Here is a 16,980-nt window from a genome sequence, read left to right on the forward strand (position 1 = left end):
AGTGTTTTTAGCTATGTTTCATATGCCAGTTTAGGGTTCCTTATCCAAAACAACTAAAAAATATGCTATGATCTTCAAAATCAATACAGTATGAAGAAAGCTCGAACAAGAAAAGTAATTTGATGGAGAGTGTTCTTAGATATGTTTTAGGAGCAATTTTAGGATTCGGTTCTTAAAATATTTGCCTGTGGTTTTTTAAATTATGTAAATTTCACTTGTTTTAATGATGTTTTTTTGTTAGTTATTAGTCCCTACAGTTAGCGCATTATTCTCTTATGACAAAATGAGTCTAATGACACAGTTCTAGGTCTTTAATAGATAGAAAAATTTTTACATAGTTTATTTTCTGACATTCAAACAATAATTTCAATACATTTCAATACACACACAGGCGTAGTGAAGGAAAAGTATAATAGCCACTGGTAATAAAAACATAGAGAAAGAAAATATACACAAATGGCCCATTTATTTTATTATATAAGAAAAAGGTAGATTCTCCCTATTTTTTCATTGAACTTTTATTTTTTTTTCATAGTCTATGAACTACTGTTATTCCGAGATTTCGATTTGTCAAAAAGAAATATAATTTTAATTAGTTCAAGGAAATACTTTTTCCTGGAAATATGAATTTTCGTGGAATTCACAAAAAATACATTTTCGTTATCAAAAGCTTGTGGTATAAGAGCGTCACAAAACTGATTTTAAAACGACTGGATAAAGAAATCTGAGAAAAGCCCGAAATAGTAAATGCGAAAATTACTGATTTGAGGATCATTTTAAGATAATTATTTTAAAATCATTTTTCCCAACAGAATTGCCTTTTCCAGCTTCACGGCACTATCCCAATCATCTTAGTAGGACTTCCGGGTGATTAACACAACTGATCTCAGATTCAAGACAGCCCTACCTGAATCCAATAAGAAAACAAACATTCGAAATTCAAAACGTCATAGAATATACGACATAAAACTAACGATATAATCTAGGCCATTAGTTCTATAATTAATCCATCGAACACAATTAATTTTTGTGATCTATGAATGAATAGGTATAATAACCCCATCAAACTAAACCTCATTTAAAAAAATACATCAAGTATGACAAATCATTGACATTTTATTGTTTTAGCACATATAATATTATGGGTAATGAAGCTAAGCTTTAAAACATCAAACAATAATCATCATATAGAGAGGCAAGCAGTAAGCAAGCGAGGCAACAAGCAAAAGTAAAAAGCAGGATTTAAAAATGAAATAGAAAATACTGGAAACATATACAGAGTGATAGTTTCGTTTATTTTAGGCTTTAGCTAAGTTTATACGCACATCCAATGTTTGTTTTGTGCTTGCAACTTTGTGCAAATGAATATTAAATTAAAGGTACCTTGTGCATTTCTCGAAGTACTTTCACAAGGTGGGTCTTTGATGAAATTTTGGTTTCTATTTATAAGCACACTAAATTGGCAATGATTGTTCTAGCTAGATAGATGTTAAAACAAAATGGGATGCCTGTCTCAAAATGGGTCTCCTAAGTGGAGAGAATGTTTCTTAAGGATTCACTAAAACCTATTTATAAGTGCCGTAAGGTCTAATTTTTGAAATTACGGCCTCTTAGTTACCTGCGCTTTTAGAATGTAAAGTTCCATTGAGGAATTTTTTCCTTGCGAACCATCTAAATAGCTCGGTATCATAATCGAGTATAAGTGGTCAACTTTGCAAAAAAATCTAAATTTGTATTTTTGCCCGTTTTAAACATATAAAGTCTCTTGCTAAAATAGTTGTCTAAGAAGAAACTTGTTGTATAAGATGTCAAAAGTGAAAAAATCCATATGACAGACAAAAATGTGGTCAAGTTGGAAAGTCGGAACTAATATTTCGTATGTAATCTAGCAAAACAACTCGTAGGAAAAGTTTTTTCCATTAATGAATTTTATGGTCGAAAATCTATCTAAATGGTACTCGAGTGTAGTTAAAGCAAGTTTCTTAATAATTCTTCAATTTCTTTTCAATCCGCAAAGATAAATTCAAGATTTTACGGATATTTACGATCCAAAAGTTATAAGAGTGCATTTTAGTGAACAATGTGACATCTTATAAGTTCGTACTGAAAAACTCTTTCAAACAATCTGTAAAAAAAGATTACGAAGCGAGACAAAATCGTGAGGTTTGCTATTTAGTCCGGCTTTACAAGCTTAAGATATTTAATACACATTCCTCCCAATGGAAGCATGTTAAAATATCCTTGAAACATAGTATGTCGTCTTTACTTAGAATCGCAACAATTCCTGTCAAAATTTGTCATGAAGCATGGAAATCACACTGTATTCTATAGTCATCAGAATCAAGTTGGAATAATATAACAAAGGAGTCAGGAGTGGCAGTAATATTGCCAACTAGAGTGTATATAGAATATATGCATGTACACATTATCAGGATATTCACTTTTATTCGGATGTTTTCGTATTAAGGGACCGAATTTTAACGAAACATTATGTATATAGCAGAGACCAGTGACCTGAAGTTGTACAACTTCAGGTCTATACTATATATGTGAATGTTTTTTTCTAAAAATTCAATAATAGGGATGTCCATGCAAAAAAAAAATTTTCTGTAGATTTCTGGAATCAAATCACAAAAATGAAGTGAATCGTAAATATTTTACGATGAAGAAAATGTGGAAAGTAAATACAGACATGATTAATTACAAAAACCTAATATTGGTTCGATATTTCCCAACGTTAATACTGCCTATTTAACACACACAGATTGTGAATTCCGCAATTCTCTTAGCCATTATAAATTATCCTATATTCGATAAGATTAATTATGTGCTAATTTCAATTGACATAGAATTAGAAAGTATATGAAAAATGTTTTCTACTCCGACCATAAATAAGTTTGATCTTGATATAAATATAACTCCCATGAACACTCAATTAAGCTCTATGCTCGAGATTTGAGAGTTGAATTATTTAAAATTTTTGTCATTGTCTTCAACTTTAATGATGGAAGACGTGTTGAAAGATGAAAACATTTTCGAGAGTTTCTTTGAAGATGGTTGAGTTTCAGATATTTTTTCCTCATTGGAGATGAAGAACGCCTTACATCTGAGAGTAGTTTCATTAACTAGCAAACACTCTATTAAAGCAACCAAATTTCTGCCAAAATTAAAATAATATTCTGTTTGATGAAATTCTTTTTCGCTATTTTTCTTAACAAATTTCTTTTTGTCATAACAGATGACAAAATATGAAAGTAAAATTAAAATCGGCAAAGAAATACGGTTTATATTATAGGGCAAGTTATTTGGCGTCATACATATAGTATGTTTACATAAGAACTCCATGTTTAATTCTGTTTTGCTAGAAAGAGATACAAACTAATATTTGGTGGTTTTTCTCTAGGTTGTTTTTATAGTAATTCGAAAAATAATTTTATCTGCTTTTTTACATGAAAAAGCTTTTATTAAAGCAAAAAAAAAAGAACAATCATGAATATTGCCCAATAATCGGCGTAAGCAACGGCAAAGGTATCTGGCAATTATAATTTGTATTGCTAAAAAGGACTTTCCGGGACTTTCCAAAAGTTTTTTTTTTTGAGAATGAGCAATAGTGTACGCAGGTGCCAGGCATACTTCATCTCTACTAAATTTCAATAAGACCAGAAATTTCCAAAATCCAGTCGTCTTGTGATATATATACTATTTTGTGACTTTCCCACCTCTAATACCAGAATGAAAATGTATAATACCAGAGTGCAAATGTATTTTGAACCATCCTGTACATAGATAATAAAGATAAGCACCGTGAGTGTGTCAGTCAGTTAGTTTATATATATAAATTCACTTTCAGCCCTTTCTATACAAACATACGTACATAGAATATTACGTCATTTTCTCTCTTACCGTGTGCTACGCTTCTACAAAACTAAACCGGGATAAAAGTACTTGAAAAACTTTTCATTTAAATGAGAGAGCAAAATAAAAAATTGAAGGGTGTGTATATACGATTTAATATTGTGAATACGGGGTGCTCCACGATATAATAGATTTCATCAAATTGTAGACAACGTTAACATAAGGATCTTTTTTCAATATTCTTATAGCTAGCTGGTAAAGTATTCATTTCATATATATTTTCTATCTAAATTTTGAGCAATAATACCAAAACACCTGCTTAAAATAAATTAGCAGTCATTAGCAAAAACAGAAGTGAAAATTTTTGGTATAAAAATTTGAAATTTCATAATATTTGAATTAAAATTGTCTAAAACATCAATCTAGTTTTCACGTTTATATTCATGTTTATATGGTTTATTATTATTTAAATAGATTACGGGCTGTACAAGATTATGACAAAATATAAGTACAATTAAATTGAAATAACAATTAATATGCAATCATTTGATTTGTGGATAGTATTTGTATTTACATAAATTTCAATGTACTTGTTATATACGCAGCACTAATGTTACACAATACGTCAGGTGTATAGCTACAGATATACTGCTATAAGCCTGTCGGTGCGCACACAGCAAGTAGGTAACGCGTGCCCATTACATTTTCCCCTAGCAAAAAGTTCCCAACGTCGCTAAAGAAGTTTTAACCTCAAAAATTGAAAATTTGACCATAAGGATCTTTGCAAATTAAATAAGATTATGCAATTCTCCATGCTGGGAGCATTGTATGCCCAATTTTCATTTTTTCTAATCAACCATTCAGAATAACATACTTTTTTCAATATTTCAACACCTTGGTTATAACTTGGATCACCCTGTCTATCCGTACATACATCGGTGGTTGTTTAGTAGCGGGTGGTAGCGGGGTTAAGTATGTTTACCGAAGTTGAAATCAGGATGAAAAAAAAATTAACATAAAAAATGAAAGTATATATAAATAATCTTCTTTTTATTTAAAATTTGATCTGGATTTTTTATATTTATGTTTCCAGTTTGTTTTACTTGTGTGGTGCCCTACATTTTTTCAAAAGCATTTTATTTTTTTATTTTTGTTTTAATTTATGTCACTTTTGTGTATGTAGAAAATTTTTATTTTAATTGCAATATGTTTCCTCTACATACAATCTGCTTTAATTAGATTTTTAAGTCGTGTTTTAGCATCTCGTGGTTTACGGTAATCAAATAGAATATTTTTGGTGTCCGGAAGAAAATATTCATGTGAGAGTTATATATTAACTTTTGTTGTTTTTCGCCCGCTGTGTTAGTTAATTATTCCATCGCATAGCATTGCTGATCTTTTCTAATAATCTCTTGAAACATCTCTTCTCACGAATCTCTTATATGTATTTAAAAAAAATGGAGTCAGAAGATTAACGCACAATCCAAGTCTTTGTGGTATCATTTATCCCCTTAGATGGTGTTTCCAATAATAAAAGATCTAATACTAAATAAATAAAAGAGGGTTTAATAAGAGAGCAAATAACCATATTAATTATATTCTATATTCTATATCTTATATTCTTTGATTAAAACTATTTTATTAAAAGCTGCGTTGCCTTTCGAGCCAATGAGACAAAATGTTAATTTATGCTAATCTAACGCAAAAATGTGACCGTCTTTAGGCAGGCTAGGTCTAAACGACCACAAAAATCAAAAGAGATGACTGTCCCTCGACGTCTGTAAGTTGCTGTAAAAGTAATAGTGGTTACTAACCACTATTACTTTTTCAGCAATTTAAAACTGACCACTAGTTAGTTTTAAATTGTTGAAATATATATTTACTAATCCAAATATTACATTTTTTAGAAAATAAATTTCCTAATTAAAATTTCAAAAAAATCAAAGCAAAGAGTGTGAAAACTTACGTATTTCCATAAACTGATTATGCGTTGATGGTAAATAAGGAGTCCGTTGCGTCGTTGTAACAACTGATGTCACATCACTAACATACTCCTCACTTGATAGTGTTGTCACTGATGATGGTTGTGATAACAAGTGATGAGTTGACGATAAACTCGTTGATGATAGTGACACTGTTGTCTCTTGCTGATGTTGATTAATTGTTGATGTTGTTACAACACTTCTATTATTATTATCGTTAATATAAACTGTGTTATCACTTTTAAACACATTATCAATTAAATTATCACGAACACTTATATTTTTTGATACATCATTTTTTAATTTATTTGTTGTTTTATTATTAATTAATATTTGATTATTAATTAATGATTCATAATAGTAATTATTATTTAATTTTTTATTAATTAAATTACTATTATTTTGTTGATTATTTAATAAATCTAAATTAATTACTGTTGAATAATCTGTATTAAAATTACGTTTGACTCTTTTATTTAATTGGAACGTATTTTTTGATATTTTACTAAGATTATTATTATTAATTAAACTATTATCACGTTTTAATATAGATTTCTTTTTTTGATACGTTTTATCATCATACAACGATAAATTAATTATTCTATCTAATAATAATCTGTCATTAAAAATTAATCGTTGAATATTACTTATTAAAATGGAATTATTTATTAATGATTGTGTATTATTTATATTTATATTTGTGGAAGATGTTGTTTTATTAATTATTAATGGAATAGTATTATTATTATTATAATTATTTAATTTATTTATTATACTAACATCACGTGATGTGTTATACGTTTGCGCAATATAAAAACGTTGTGCGCAACTAGTGAAAAATGTTATAATACATATAAAACTAATACACCATGCGCATATAGTACATATATGTAGTTGACGACGGCGCACTTTGTTGGTGGGCGTGGCCGTGATCCGATCGCGCCCGAACACTTCGTCGACATATATTGACGCCACCACAATTAATATAACTATTAATATAATATTTTTATTTAATATTATTCGTTTTATGATGATTATGAGATGTAAACGTAATGCCCAACGTTGCCGTTTTATTTTGATTTTTGGTATTTTAATAATTGTTTTCGATTCACCTGTGATAATATAATAATGAGTTCGAAAATTCTCGAGTAGAAAATTTAATTGAATTGTTCTCGTCGCGAATACCACAGAATTGTAATAATAGTTTAATACTTTTATATTCTGAAATATGCGATAATATTGTTGATAGGAATAGTAGCAATGTAAATTGAATTGTTGCATTAATTGCATTGCAATACGAATAAATTTTTTGATATAATATTGTACATTGTTGACATAAATAATTTGTGTCCAAATCACAAAACATTTTTTCTTTGAAAATTTATTTTTTATATTTTCGTTTATTAATTTCTTTTATATTCAGATCAGCAGCGACTACAGTAAATAAAGGTGGAAAGGCGCAAAAATCTGTAAAAAAAAAAAATACAAAAAATTAAAGTTTGAAAATATTACAAAATAAAAAAAAAATCAATTTTTAACTTTTTACAGACGGTCGCGACTGGTAGGTATGTGATCAATATGCGAGTGCACCGCGTACGCAATGCATCATAAAGTTTTTATTTCATATTATTATTTAGTGCCCATACATTTTTTTTGACAATGGTCCAAATGTCAAAACAGTTGCAACACAATAAGATTCATTAAAACATTACAGTGACAGTTTGTTAACCAGTTTAAAATAAAAAATATTTTCAAACGATTGTTTTGCACGTTTTTGTTTAAAAATAAAGTTTTTTTCAAATGCAATTTATTTTACAATTCAGTCGATAAGGAACTTATTACCTTTTCAACTTTTCTACTCACAATTTAAAAACAATATGCACATAAATTTTCCGAAAATAGTTTGAAATAATGATTGTATTGCATTGGAAATTGATTAAATTGTTCGTTGAAATTGATTGATTGATGAAGACGCTAAGGAAAGAATTTTGGGTTGAATTACACCCTACTAAGTAAATAAAATCATACATAAAATATAACGATTAGGTAAACCATAATAGAAATTTATTTGTAAAAAGGTACAAGCGGAAATTACTTACCGCACGTTATACATTTAGACGTGAAAATTTAGCATTTTACCTCAAAAATTTCCGAAAAAAGATGAATAGAGATGCGGCTTTTTGCATTAGGTTCTAGAAGATATTTATAAGCTTTGTGAATATTGCAGTTACGCTTTTGATATCAGGATATATAAGTCCCCAGGTACCCCAATGAAAGTGTTTTTGAATTAAAAATAATAGGATAACCCAGCTGGACGTTAAATCTGAATACCTACTCTTTACACGGAGCTAGCCTCTGATCTGAGCAAGCCTCTGATCTGAGCAAGCTATTGGTGTATGTATCATTAATATGATGCTTATAGGGTTTGTATTTGCTTTTTAAATAAAACTAATTACTTTATTTATTTTGGAACTTTTCGATTATTTGCCTTTACTTAGTTTCAAATGTTGTTAATTTATGACATAGCGATTTTTTTTAATATTATACCTCGATGTTTTTTGCTTATACCGAATGTCTCACGACGCCTCTTTTTTCTTATTCGAAAGTTTAAGTAATCACTATGCACCTTGAATCTTAAAAGGTTCATTAGATCTTAAACGAAAAAAATATAATCCAGCCCCTTTATCGTTGCAGCTAGCGCCTTGTAATTTACTCATGCGTTTTTCCTTGTCAGAAACTTATAATACAATTTTTCTGCAAGATGGAATACTACATTAAGAATTACTTTACAAACAATTAATGTTTATACATAATATGTTTTGCTTGTCCGATTTCTTATTTGAGTTTTTCAATCTTGCTTCAATTATGCGACTCCTTAGATAACATTTCAATAGAATTTATTAAAGTACCACATTTGCAATACAAAAAAAAAATTTTTTTTTGAAAAAAGTCAATTTCAATAATAAAACAGAACAAAACGAATTTGTTTTTTCGTGTAAAAAAGATGATTTTATCTTGAATTATGTTGCCAAAAAACTTGAGATCATTGATATATTTTTAGACAAAACTCACTATACAAATCGTGGACTACAATACAACAAAAAAACTACGGCTACACGCAACAAACATTCGCGGGTACAAACTATTTTGAAAATACTCAAGGTGGGATTCTCATTAAACGCACAAATTTTGATGAGGTTAATAATGCGTATGAGATATAACACTTTTTTTATTTTATTTAGTGGGAATTTTAGATAGTGGGTAAGTTATATGATATAAGATACCAACCACTCAAATGTAACTGGGGCTGTGGGCAAGGTCTAAATGCCCTCAGCCTATATTACATTCACTGAATATAACAAAGCTTGGCTCTCTTTTTGATAACTTGAATTGTAAAATTACATTTGTTAAATATTTAGTACATTCAATTTCAATTTTTGTGCAAAGGGCTATCGATGGATTACGCGAACGATTTTCTGTCCAAAATGACATTCTATCCCGACCTCTAAAACCATACAATAGAATGAGATATCAAGTAAATATTTACGACAGTTTTCGTTCTATCTAGATCCTGATTGTTACATGACTGTTGAGTGGCTGTAGTTGAGGGTACTATATTATGCGGTAATAATTAGTTAGAAATAAATACCACGATACTCGAAATAAAATAACCGTAGTAATTGTTTTCAAGTATATATTGCCAATCGAAGCGAGCGACCAGAGGCAAATAAAAAATAATTCTACATGATCATTATTTACCAAACAATCATTATAACACGTCATGTTACAAAAACATTTTTTTTAAGAAAAATAAAACAATTCAACAGAAATGACAAAAAAAGGTAACGTAACCACAATAATAAACACATAAACAAACATAGCATTTGTTCTTTTTTTAGGCGATTGTGTACACTATTTACAATCAGTGTAAGAAGAAAAGGATAGCATTCCATTACTGGTAAAAACACTACCCTTTTCGACTTACACTCAGTGTACTACACTGAGTGATAAAGTGTACTACACTGAGCAACTCATAATTATTTACTCATCATACATACCATTCATTGGTGAGTATAGTAAATATGTTCTTATTCAAACTAAGATTTTGGATATGTTCACGCGCATACACACACACACACACACAACGTGAGGAAGAGAAGTGTGTGATTTTGAAAACGCTGTAAGAAAAAATCCTATGAATTTTAATTATGATAAACAATGATTATAAATGTGACCCTCGCGTGGGGACCAATATAACCCAGTCTAAATACTTTTTTATTTAATTTTAAATAGTAAACAAGTGAAAACAAACAATTGACTGGGTTAATTGTTGAAATACCATGTATAGACAGTGTTGATTACTCTGTCATATTACACACCTACATATCACACATATGTAACTGATATTCCCATATAAAACATACTATACATTGGCGCCTAATTTGCGCTCTCACGGGTTAACAGTGATGTTTACGAAACAATGTTTCAAACAAAAGTTCTTTATTTTTTTTAGAAGGAACATTTTTTACGTTTAAACTTTTGTTCTATCTCTAACAGTTTACAAGGTGGGTCTTACGGACTCAAGACCCAATGGGCCTATGTTGCTCATTTACGTTATAGCAAATTGCCGTTACGTCGTTATAGGAAGTACGGTCGCTGTAGCCGATATGTTTTTATAATGGAAGCCGATATATCCGATACATTAATAGATAAGTTTATATAAGGATTTGTTTGAGATCTTTTATTTTCGTCGTGACAACGGCTTCATCATTATAGTCGGTGTCGGTGTCGCCATCTATTTTGACTACACACAAAGCTCTTGAATATAAGTATAGAGATCTAAATTTTTCATTTTTTATCTGAATGCAACAAGTAATGTAATTAGGTTAGATGAGTTTTTAATGAATGTAATTTAAAAAAATAATAAATCAGCTATTCAAATAAAATACTATATTGTTTACTGCACTGAAATGCTTCTGTTATGTTTAGCTGTAATTAGGTAAAATGCATTTTTAATCACCAATAATTATTATACTTTTACAACGCCATGTGCATTTAATTGGATGTAGAGTTATTTATTACTAATAGTTAAGAATGAATGATATTCAGTGATAAGATATTTATTAGAGCAAAAAAAGTTTAAAACAGAAATGCATTCTTTAGAGTTAAAATATTGTTGTAAAAATTTTACATACAACAAAATCGTTGACAAAATGATTTATCCCCAAGTTGCTTAAAATTGATTGCAAGAACGAAATTAACATGATTCATTTGTCTGCAATTTGGAGGATTGAAAAAAGTAAATTGGGTAATAAAAAATCTGTAAGCTTAAGTCTGGCCTTGGTATCGGATGGAATACGAATTTCCGAATTTGGTGGTTTGATTTTCGTGATTCAACATTTTATCCCGTCTTATATATTTCAAGAGAACACAATACAAAGAAAAAAATGCCAGAAAAAATGAGCAGCTCGATAAGACAAAAATTAATACAACAAACCCTCAACAAATGCGATTTATTCCTTGTAAACCGATTTTTGGAAACTAAGCTATAAAATGTTTTCAATCAAATCGGTTCGACCGTTTAGAGGCTACGATGCCACTGAGAAACACACAGGCGTACAGATAAACACTTTAAAGTTATAAAACTCCTTCTTAAATCAATATCAAAGTGATGGTCAAGGACATCAGATGAGATGAAAAGGATACTTAGAGTGCTATCATCTATTGGGACAAATTTTTGGAAATACTTTAATTGAAATTGAAATATTTGAGTTGACTTTGTTCTTTTGAATTACCTAATTATTTTACCATTTCACTTTTCAAGGATTGAGCCAGGTTTTGACCATATGACCATTCATTTCCATAGTAATTATTTATATGTTAAAACTAAATGTCATGTTTTTTCTAAACTGAATCGATTTCCTAAGCTCGCACTTGAAACGTAGCTTACAACACTCTCCGTTAAATTACCTTTCAAATAAAACCAAAAAAATTAAAATCGGTTCATCCGTTCAGGTGCTACGATGCAACAGACAGACACACACACATGGGGATCAAACTTATAACACCCCCTTTTGTATTTTGGGGGCTAAAAACAGGCTAGAGAATGAATCAATAAGATAAAATTTGTAAATCGAATGATAATGTGCTAACTTCATATATACATACACTAAAAGGTGGCCTCTTCTTGGGGTCGGTGAATTATTATTTATTTTTTGGGAATATCAAAATTTAAAACACATGCACTATGCACACATACACACACACAAACATGAAAAAAACATGCGAAAGCCAATAAACACGTATCGCATAATATTACGCATAATATAACTTACATTGATTATATATTTATGGGATGCATTTTATTGTATTCGTAATAAATTTACATAATTTGTGCATGCAAAAATTTCAGATAAAAAAACCTTCACAGTACCCCCTCCCTTCCTTCGTACATCAAACTTCTCATCAAACCAATGATACATTATTTTACAATTTAAATTATGATTATTTTGACCTAAGTTTATTATGTGGGTATAAAAGAGAATATCGTTCCAAGTTAGTTTGTACACGGTGTTCAATTTCAAGTTTTAGTTTCAAATATATTGAAAAATCACATGCTTTTAATTCAGATTTGGAGCTAAAGTTGGATTGAGGCTTTACTTATCCGTTGATTTTTTACGGTTTATGAAAATAGAGTTTAATTATTTTACAGTATAAATCGGTTATAACGACGAACCGGTTATTGCGAAGAAAATGACTGGTCCCAAGCGAATCCCTATTTAAACATATATATGAATGTGTTTCCTATAACAACGTAGGTTACAATGACATATCCGCTTCAGCAACCAATATTCATTGAAATTATAAGCCGATATTGCCTTTAACGACTAATACATATACATTGACCACTAACCACTACGCTGTTCATCATAGCACTGCATAAAGCAATACAACCCATTGACTAGAGAGGAACCATCTTCAACAAGACCACCCAAATATGCGCATATGCGACCGATAATGCCATAATAGCGAGAACTAAGGACTGAGTGTAAACGAAAAGAAAACTGTTTTTTCAGTTAAAGATATACGAGCACCAGGGCAATTTTGGATAAAAGGCTTAATTTTTTTTTATATGAAGTTGAATTAAGTTTCAATCAATTCTGAAAATTTTAGGGTGGAGGGGGTCCCCTAAACTGTATATATTAAAATTATTTGACCCAAAAGAAAACAGGAAAAAGAGAACACCGTGTATATAATTTTTATGAAATTAAATGCACTCGTGTATGAACTTTCAAATGGCAAATAAGAGAATAGAATCTGCTAACTCATTCATTCATCAATCATATTATCGGAATAACTCCTAAATCTAATATATTTCCTTTTTTATTTAAATTAATTTTAATTTTGCATGCCGTTTTATACTTAAGTTATTAAACTTTTATCAAAATCATTAAATAAACCATAAATACAGGTTGGTGACCTAACGAATATAGAGCTAGCGTTTATCAATATTCGTCAAAATATTTTACAACAAATTGATTTTAAATTTCAAAATATAAATTACACAATTAAGTATAATTAAAATTATGATAAGCTTTCATCTAACTCTTCCATACAAGGTAAACTCTCATGTTATGTAAAATTTGATGAGCAGACTTCATTAGAAAAAGTTTACATCTCTCCCAAGCTCACAAGAAAATTATGAGCTTTATCTTCCCAGAAAACTTTAATAGCACATAGCTACGAAATTATTTGAATAAAAGAATAAATTATCGATTTAGAGAACGTAAAATTCTCTCTAATAAAAAAGTTTCTTATTAAAATTTGTGTTTTTTATCCAGGGAAACACGACCAAAGAACTGTACCTACGTGGTTTCATATGTTTATGACGAAATATTCATATCAAGAAACAAGAACAAGTGGCAGAGTTTGATCGGCACATCATGTTCTTCCATCCGAATGGACCTAGTTCTCCAGATTGATTTAATTGTCAATTTAGATCCGAAAAAGTAAGAGATCGAAATAGACAGAAAGCTGACAATTTTCGAAAAAAGGTTTTAAACAAAGTATGTATCTTTCTAATTTACAGTGTTATTCTATTTCTAACTTAGGATCTAAATTGACTCTTGAAGCAACCCGGAGAACTACATCCAACCTGATGTCAGAACATGATGTCCACCATCAAACTCTGCAACTTTTGCTTGAGTTATTTCTTGATTGGTTAACTACAAAACGAGCATCAAAAAAAATCATGCTGTGGACTTCATACCATTTTGAATCTGACTCGTTTTACTTTGTAAGTTATAGATCCTTTTTCACACATCACTACTTGTTATATATCGAATCCTTATTTTGATTTCATTGCACGTACCGTAATATGCAGGTAATCAATTGTTTACAAAGTACCATAATAAAAATAAACAAATGAAGACTGATGGCTAGTATTAACTTCAAAACAAATACATCAAATTAAAAATTCAGTTATTCTTTTGTTACTCTTGTATTTATCGATTCGTATTAAATAAAAAACGACTCAAAAGTATTTTTTGAGTAGATCTGATAGAGAATCGCAATATGAAAGAACAATCAGCGGATTGAAAATTGTACTTTGAGGCGGAATTCAACACCTTTGGTCGGTTAAAAATAAAGGTTTTTAATTCTTTTTGGAACCAAATATATTTGAATATATGGTTCGATGAAAAATTCGAATCTAAAATCAGACCTCCACGGAACAAAAGCACTAGCACATGCATACAAAGATGGCTGTAATAGTATCTTTCTTATACACATTGCTTAAGGTTTACATATGTATGTACTCTTTCACACTCATGGGATGTTATAATGCGAAACGGTAAATCGAACGCTCTGTATACGTTTTCACATTTTATTCACCAATTAATAGTGAAGAAACAGAAGAAAATAGTATTATAGTTCAACAAGTGTGAAATAGATAATTTGCACCAGTTTTTTATATTAATATTTTTCTCAAGAATCAAGAATTACTTTTTTCTTTCTGCACAATTTTTCGTGCAATGACAGTGAGTGCGATTTATTAATCTTTTTTATTTCATAAGAATTAATAGATTTGCACCCAATTATTCGAAGTTTTTTTATTTTCACTTGTGTTGCATATTTTGATTTGAACGTACTTGCAAAACCTGTCCGCTGATATTATATACAAAGAAAAGGATTCCCCCTAAAATTTGTAATTTTTATGATGATTAAAATTAAAAGTAAGATTTACCACAGTTTAACATCAAACACCTATTGAATACATCCTAATAATACAATAAGTTAAGTAAGGTACACCTCCCTATTTATTTCATGAATAAAATCAATTTTAAATTTACTTCACATGTAAAATGTACGTCAATAAACGAAATATAACAACCTATCTCAAAAAGACGATACTTTGATAACAGAATGTAAAGAAAAATGACGAATGAGGATTTAAATTTATCATTTTCATTCTTGCAAAAAAATTACGATGGAAAGTTTATGTAATCCAATTATGAGAAAAAATATTTTACTCCACTCAAAAGTGAGTTTAACGTTTCAAAACAGTTATGTCATACACAATTTTAGTCAACTCTAATTCCATACTCGAAATGTTTATTAAGTGATCTCAATTCCGTGACAACAAAAATAAATCTAATTGATACTTGTGATAGGCTAGAACGATGGTCAAAAAAGTATTCCCTTTCCAAAACTGATCCGATCGTAAGTGAAAAATATAAAAGATAATCTCGATACCATTACTAAATACTAATTAATTACTACGCAATGTTTCATTCCCCTAGGTTTTACACCGTCGTAAATAATCGAAGAAAGAGTATAATTTTAAAGATTATAAACGTTCAAGGAAACCACTAATCTTTATCCATAGAAATAAAATACAGAAAGTTTGTTAAGTATTTAAGCGTAAAATCAAGAATCAATTTAAAATTAATATAACAAAAAGTAAAGATTCCTACATCCAAAAATGTCTATTACTATTTGAATTTACATATTTAGGAAAATATATAAAACTTTCAAAAAAAATTATATAATTGTACGGGGCGGGGCGTATATAAAAGGGATATTTAAAAAAAATGCAACGATAAGTGTTTGTGCCATTATTCTTACGGTTATATTTTATTTATTTAAATATTATAAAATATGAATTATTATTATCTGTTATATTCAATCTGTAAATCTTTTTCATACAAAATGATCATACAAAATATACAAGAAAAGAAAAAAAATTTTGTACTATATAGTTAAGATTTAATTGTATAAAAACACGATATTTAAAATGGAAAATATTACTATCTACACTCAAATTGGAAAAAATTGAGCCTATTACAATACTACCAGTCAATTCAGTGATGAGTTTTGTTGAACTTTATGCTGGTCCGAATTACAGTTTGTGATACTTTTCAATGGCCCGAAGTTATAAGATTATGAAAAATTAATGACATGAATAACAAGTTTATTACATTAAAAGCATTTGTTTCTGGGCGGCATATGACGATAAAGTAGGACATTTGATTTGGGTATTTCTGGAATCATCTCAGATTACCAGAATTTATAGACCCCATAAAAAGTATTTTTTCACTTTTAAATATTTGATGCATAATAAATAATTTCATGAAATATTTCATAAAATAACAAATATTACTGTCAAAATCGGTTATAGCGACTTTGAAGGGATCAATAAATTTTATCGTTATAATACCGATAGTCGTTATAAGCAATATGTACATGTTTATATTAAACTGAAAGTACGTGCATATGCTGGTCGTTATAAAATATATAAAAGAAGAAAAACAAGAAGAAATAACAAGAAATGTATCGAAAATTGTCGCAATGTTTTTGAACAGAAGTGTACTTGCTTATAACACAATTCTCTAATCATAACATCCATATATTTCTGTTTTCTTAGAAAATTTTAATTATTAACTTTAGTATTTAATACCTAGTCTTTGAATATAATAATAAATGATTCTTTCTAGGAACAACTGATCTTTTTAAAATATAGTGATTATTAATAATAAATAATCATAGCCTTTTTTTGTATACAAATCAAATGTTATACTCACGAATTCATAATATTCTTTACTAACTTATAATTTTGAATTTTAAGTCCTCTGTTCAGAGTTTA

General features: G+C 29.2%; 1 protein-coding gene across 1 annotated transcript in view; it reads right to left on the reverse strand.

The window, feature by feature from the left end:
* Positions 1-7,203, reverse strand: part of LOC123298719 (serine-rich adhesin for platelets-like) — a 209,679-nt gene extending 202,476 nt beyond the window's left edge. The window contains exons 1-2 of the mRNA XM_044880812.1: positions 6,950-7,203; positions 5,822-6,111 (exon numbers count right to left, since the gene is read on the reverse strand). Of these exons, the coding sequence (XP_044736747.1) occupies positions 5,822-6,111; positions 6,950-7,203 (544 nt within the window). The remainder of the gene's footprint in view (positions 1-5,821; positions 6,112-6,949) is intronic.
* Positions 7,204-16,980: the final 9,777 nt, after the last annotated feature.

This window comes from Chrysoperla carnea, chromosome 4, assembly GCF_905475395.1.
Source record: "Chrysoperla carnea chromosome 4, inChrCarn1.1, whole genome shotgun sequence".
Classification (NCBI taxonomy): domain Eukaryota; kingdom Metazoa; phylum Arthropoda; class Insecta; order Neuroptera; family Chrysopidae; genus Chrysoperla; species Chrysoperla carnea.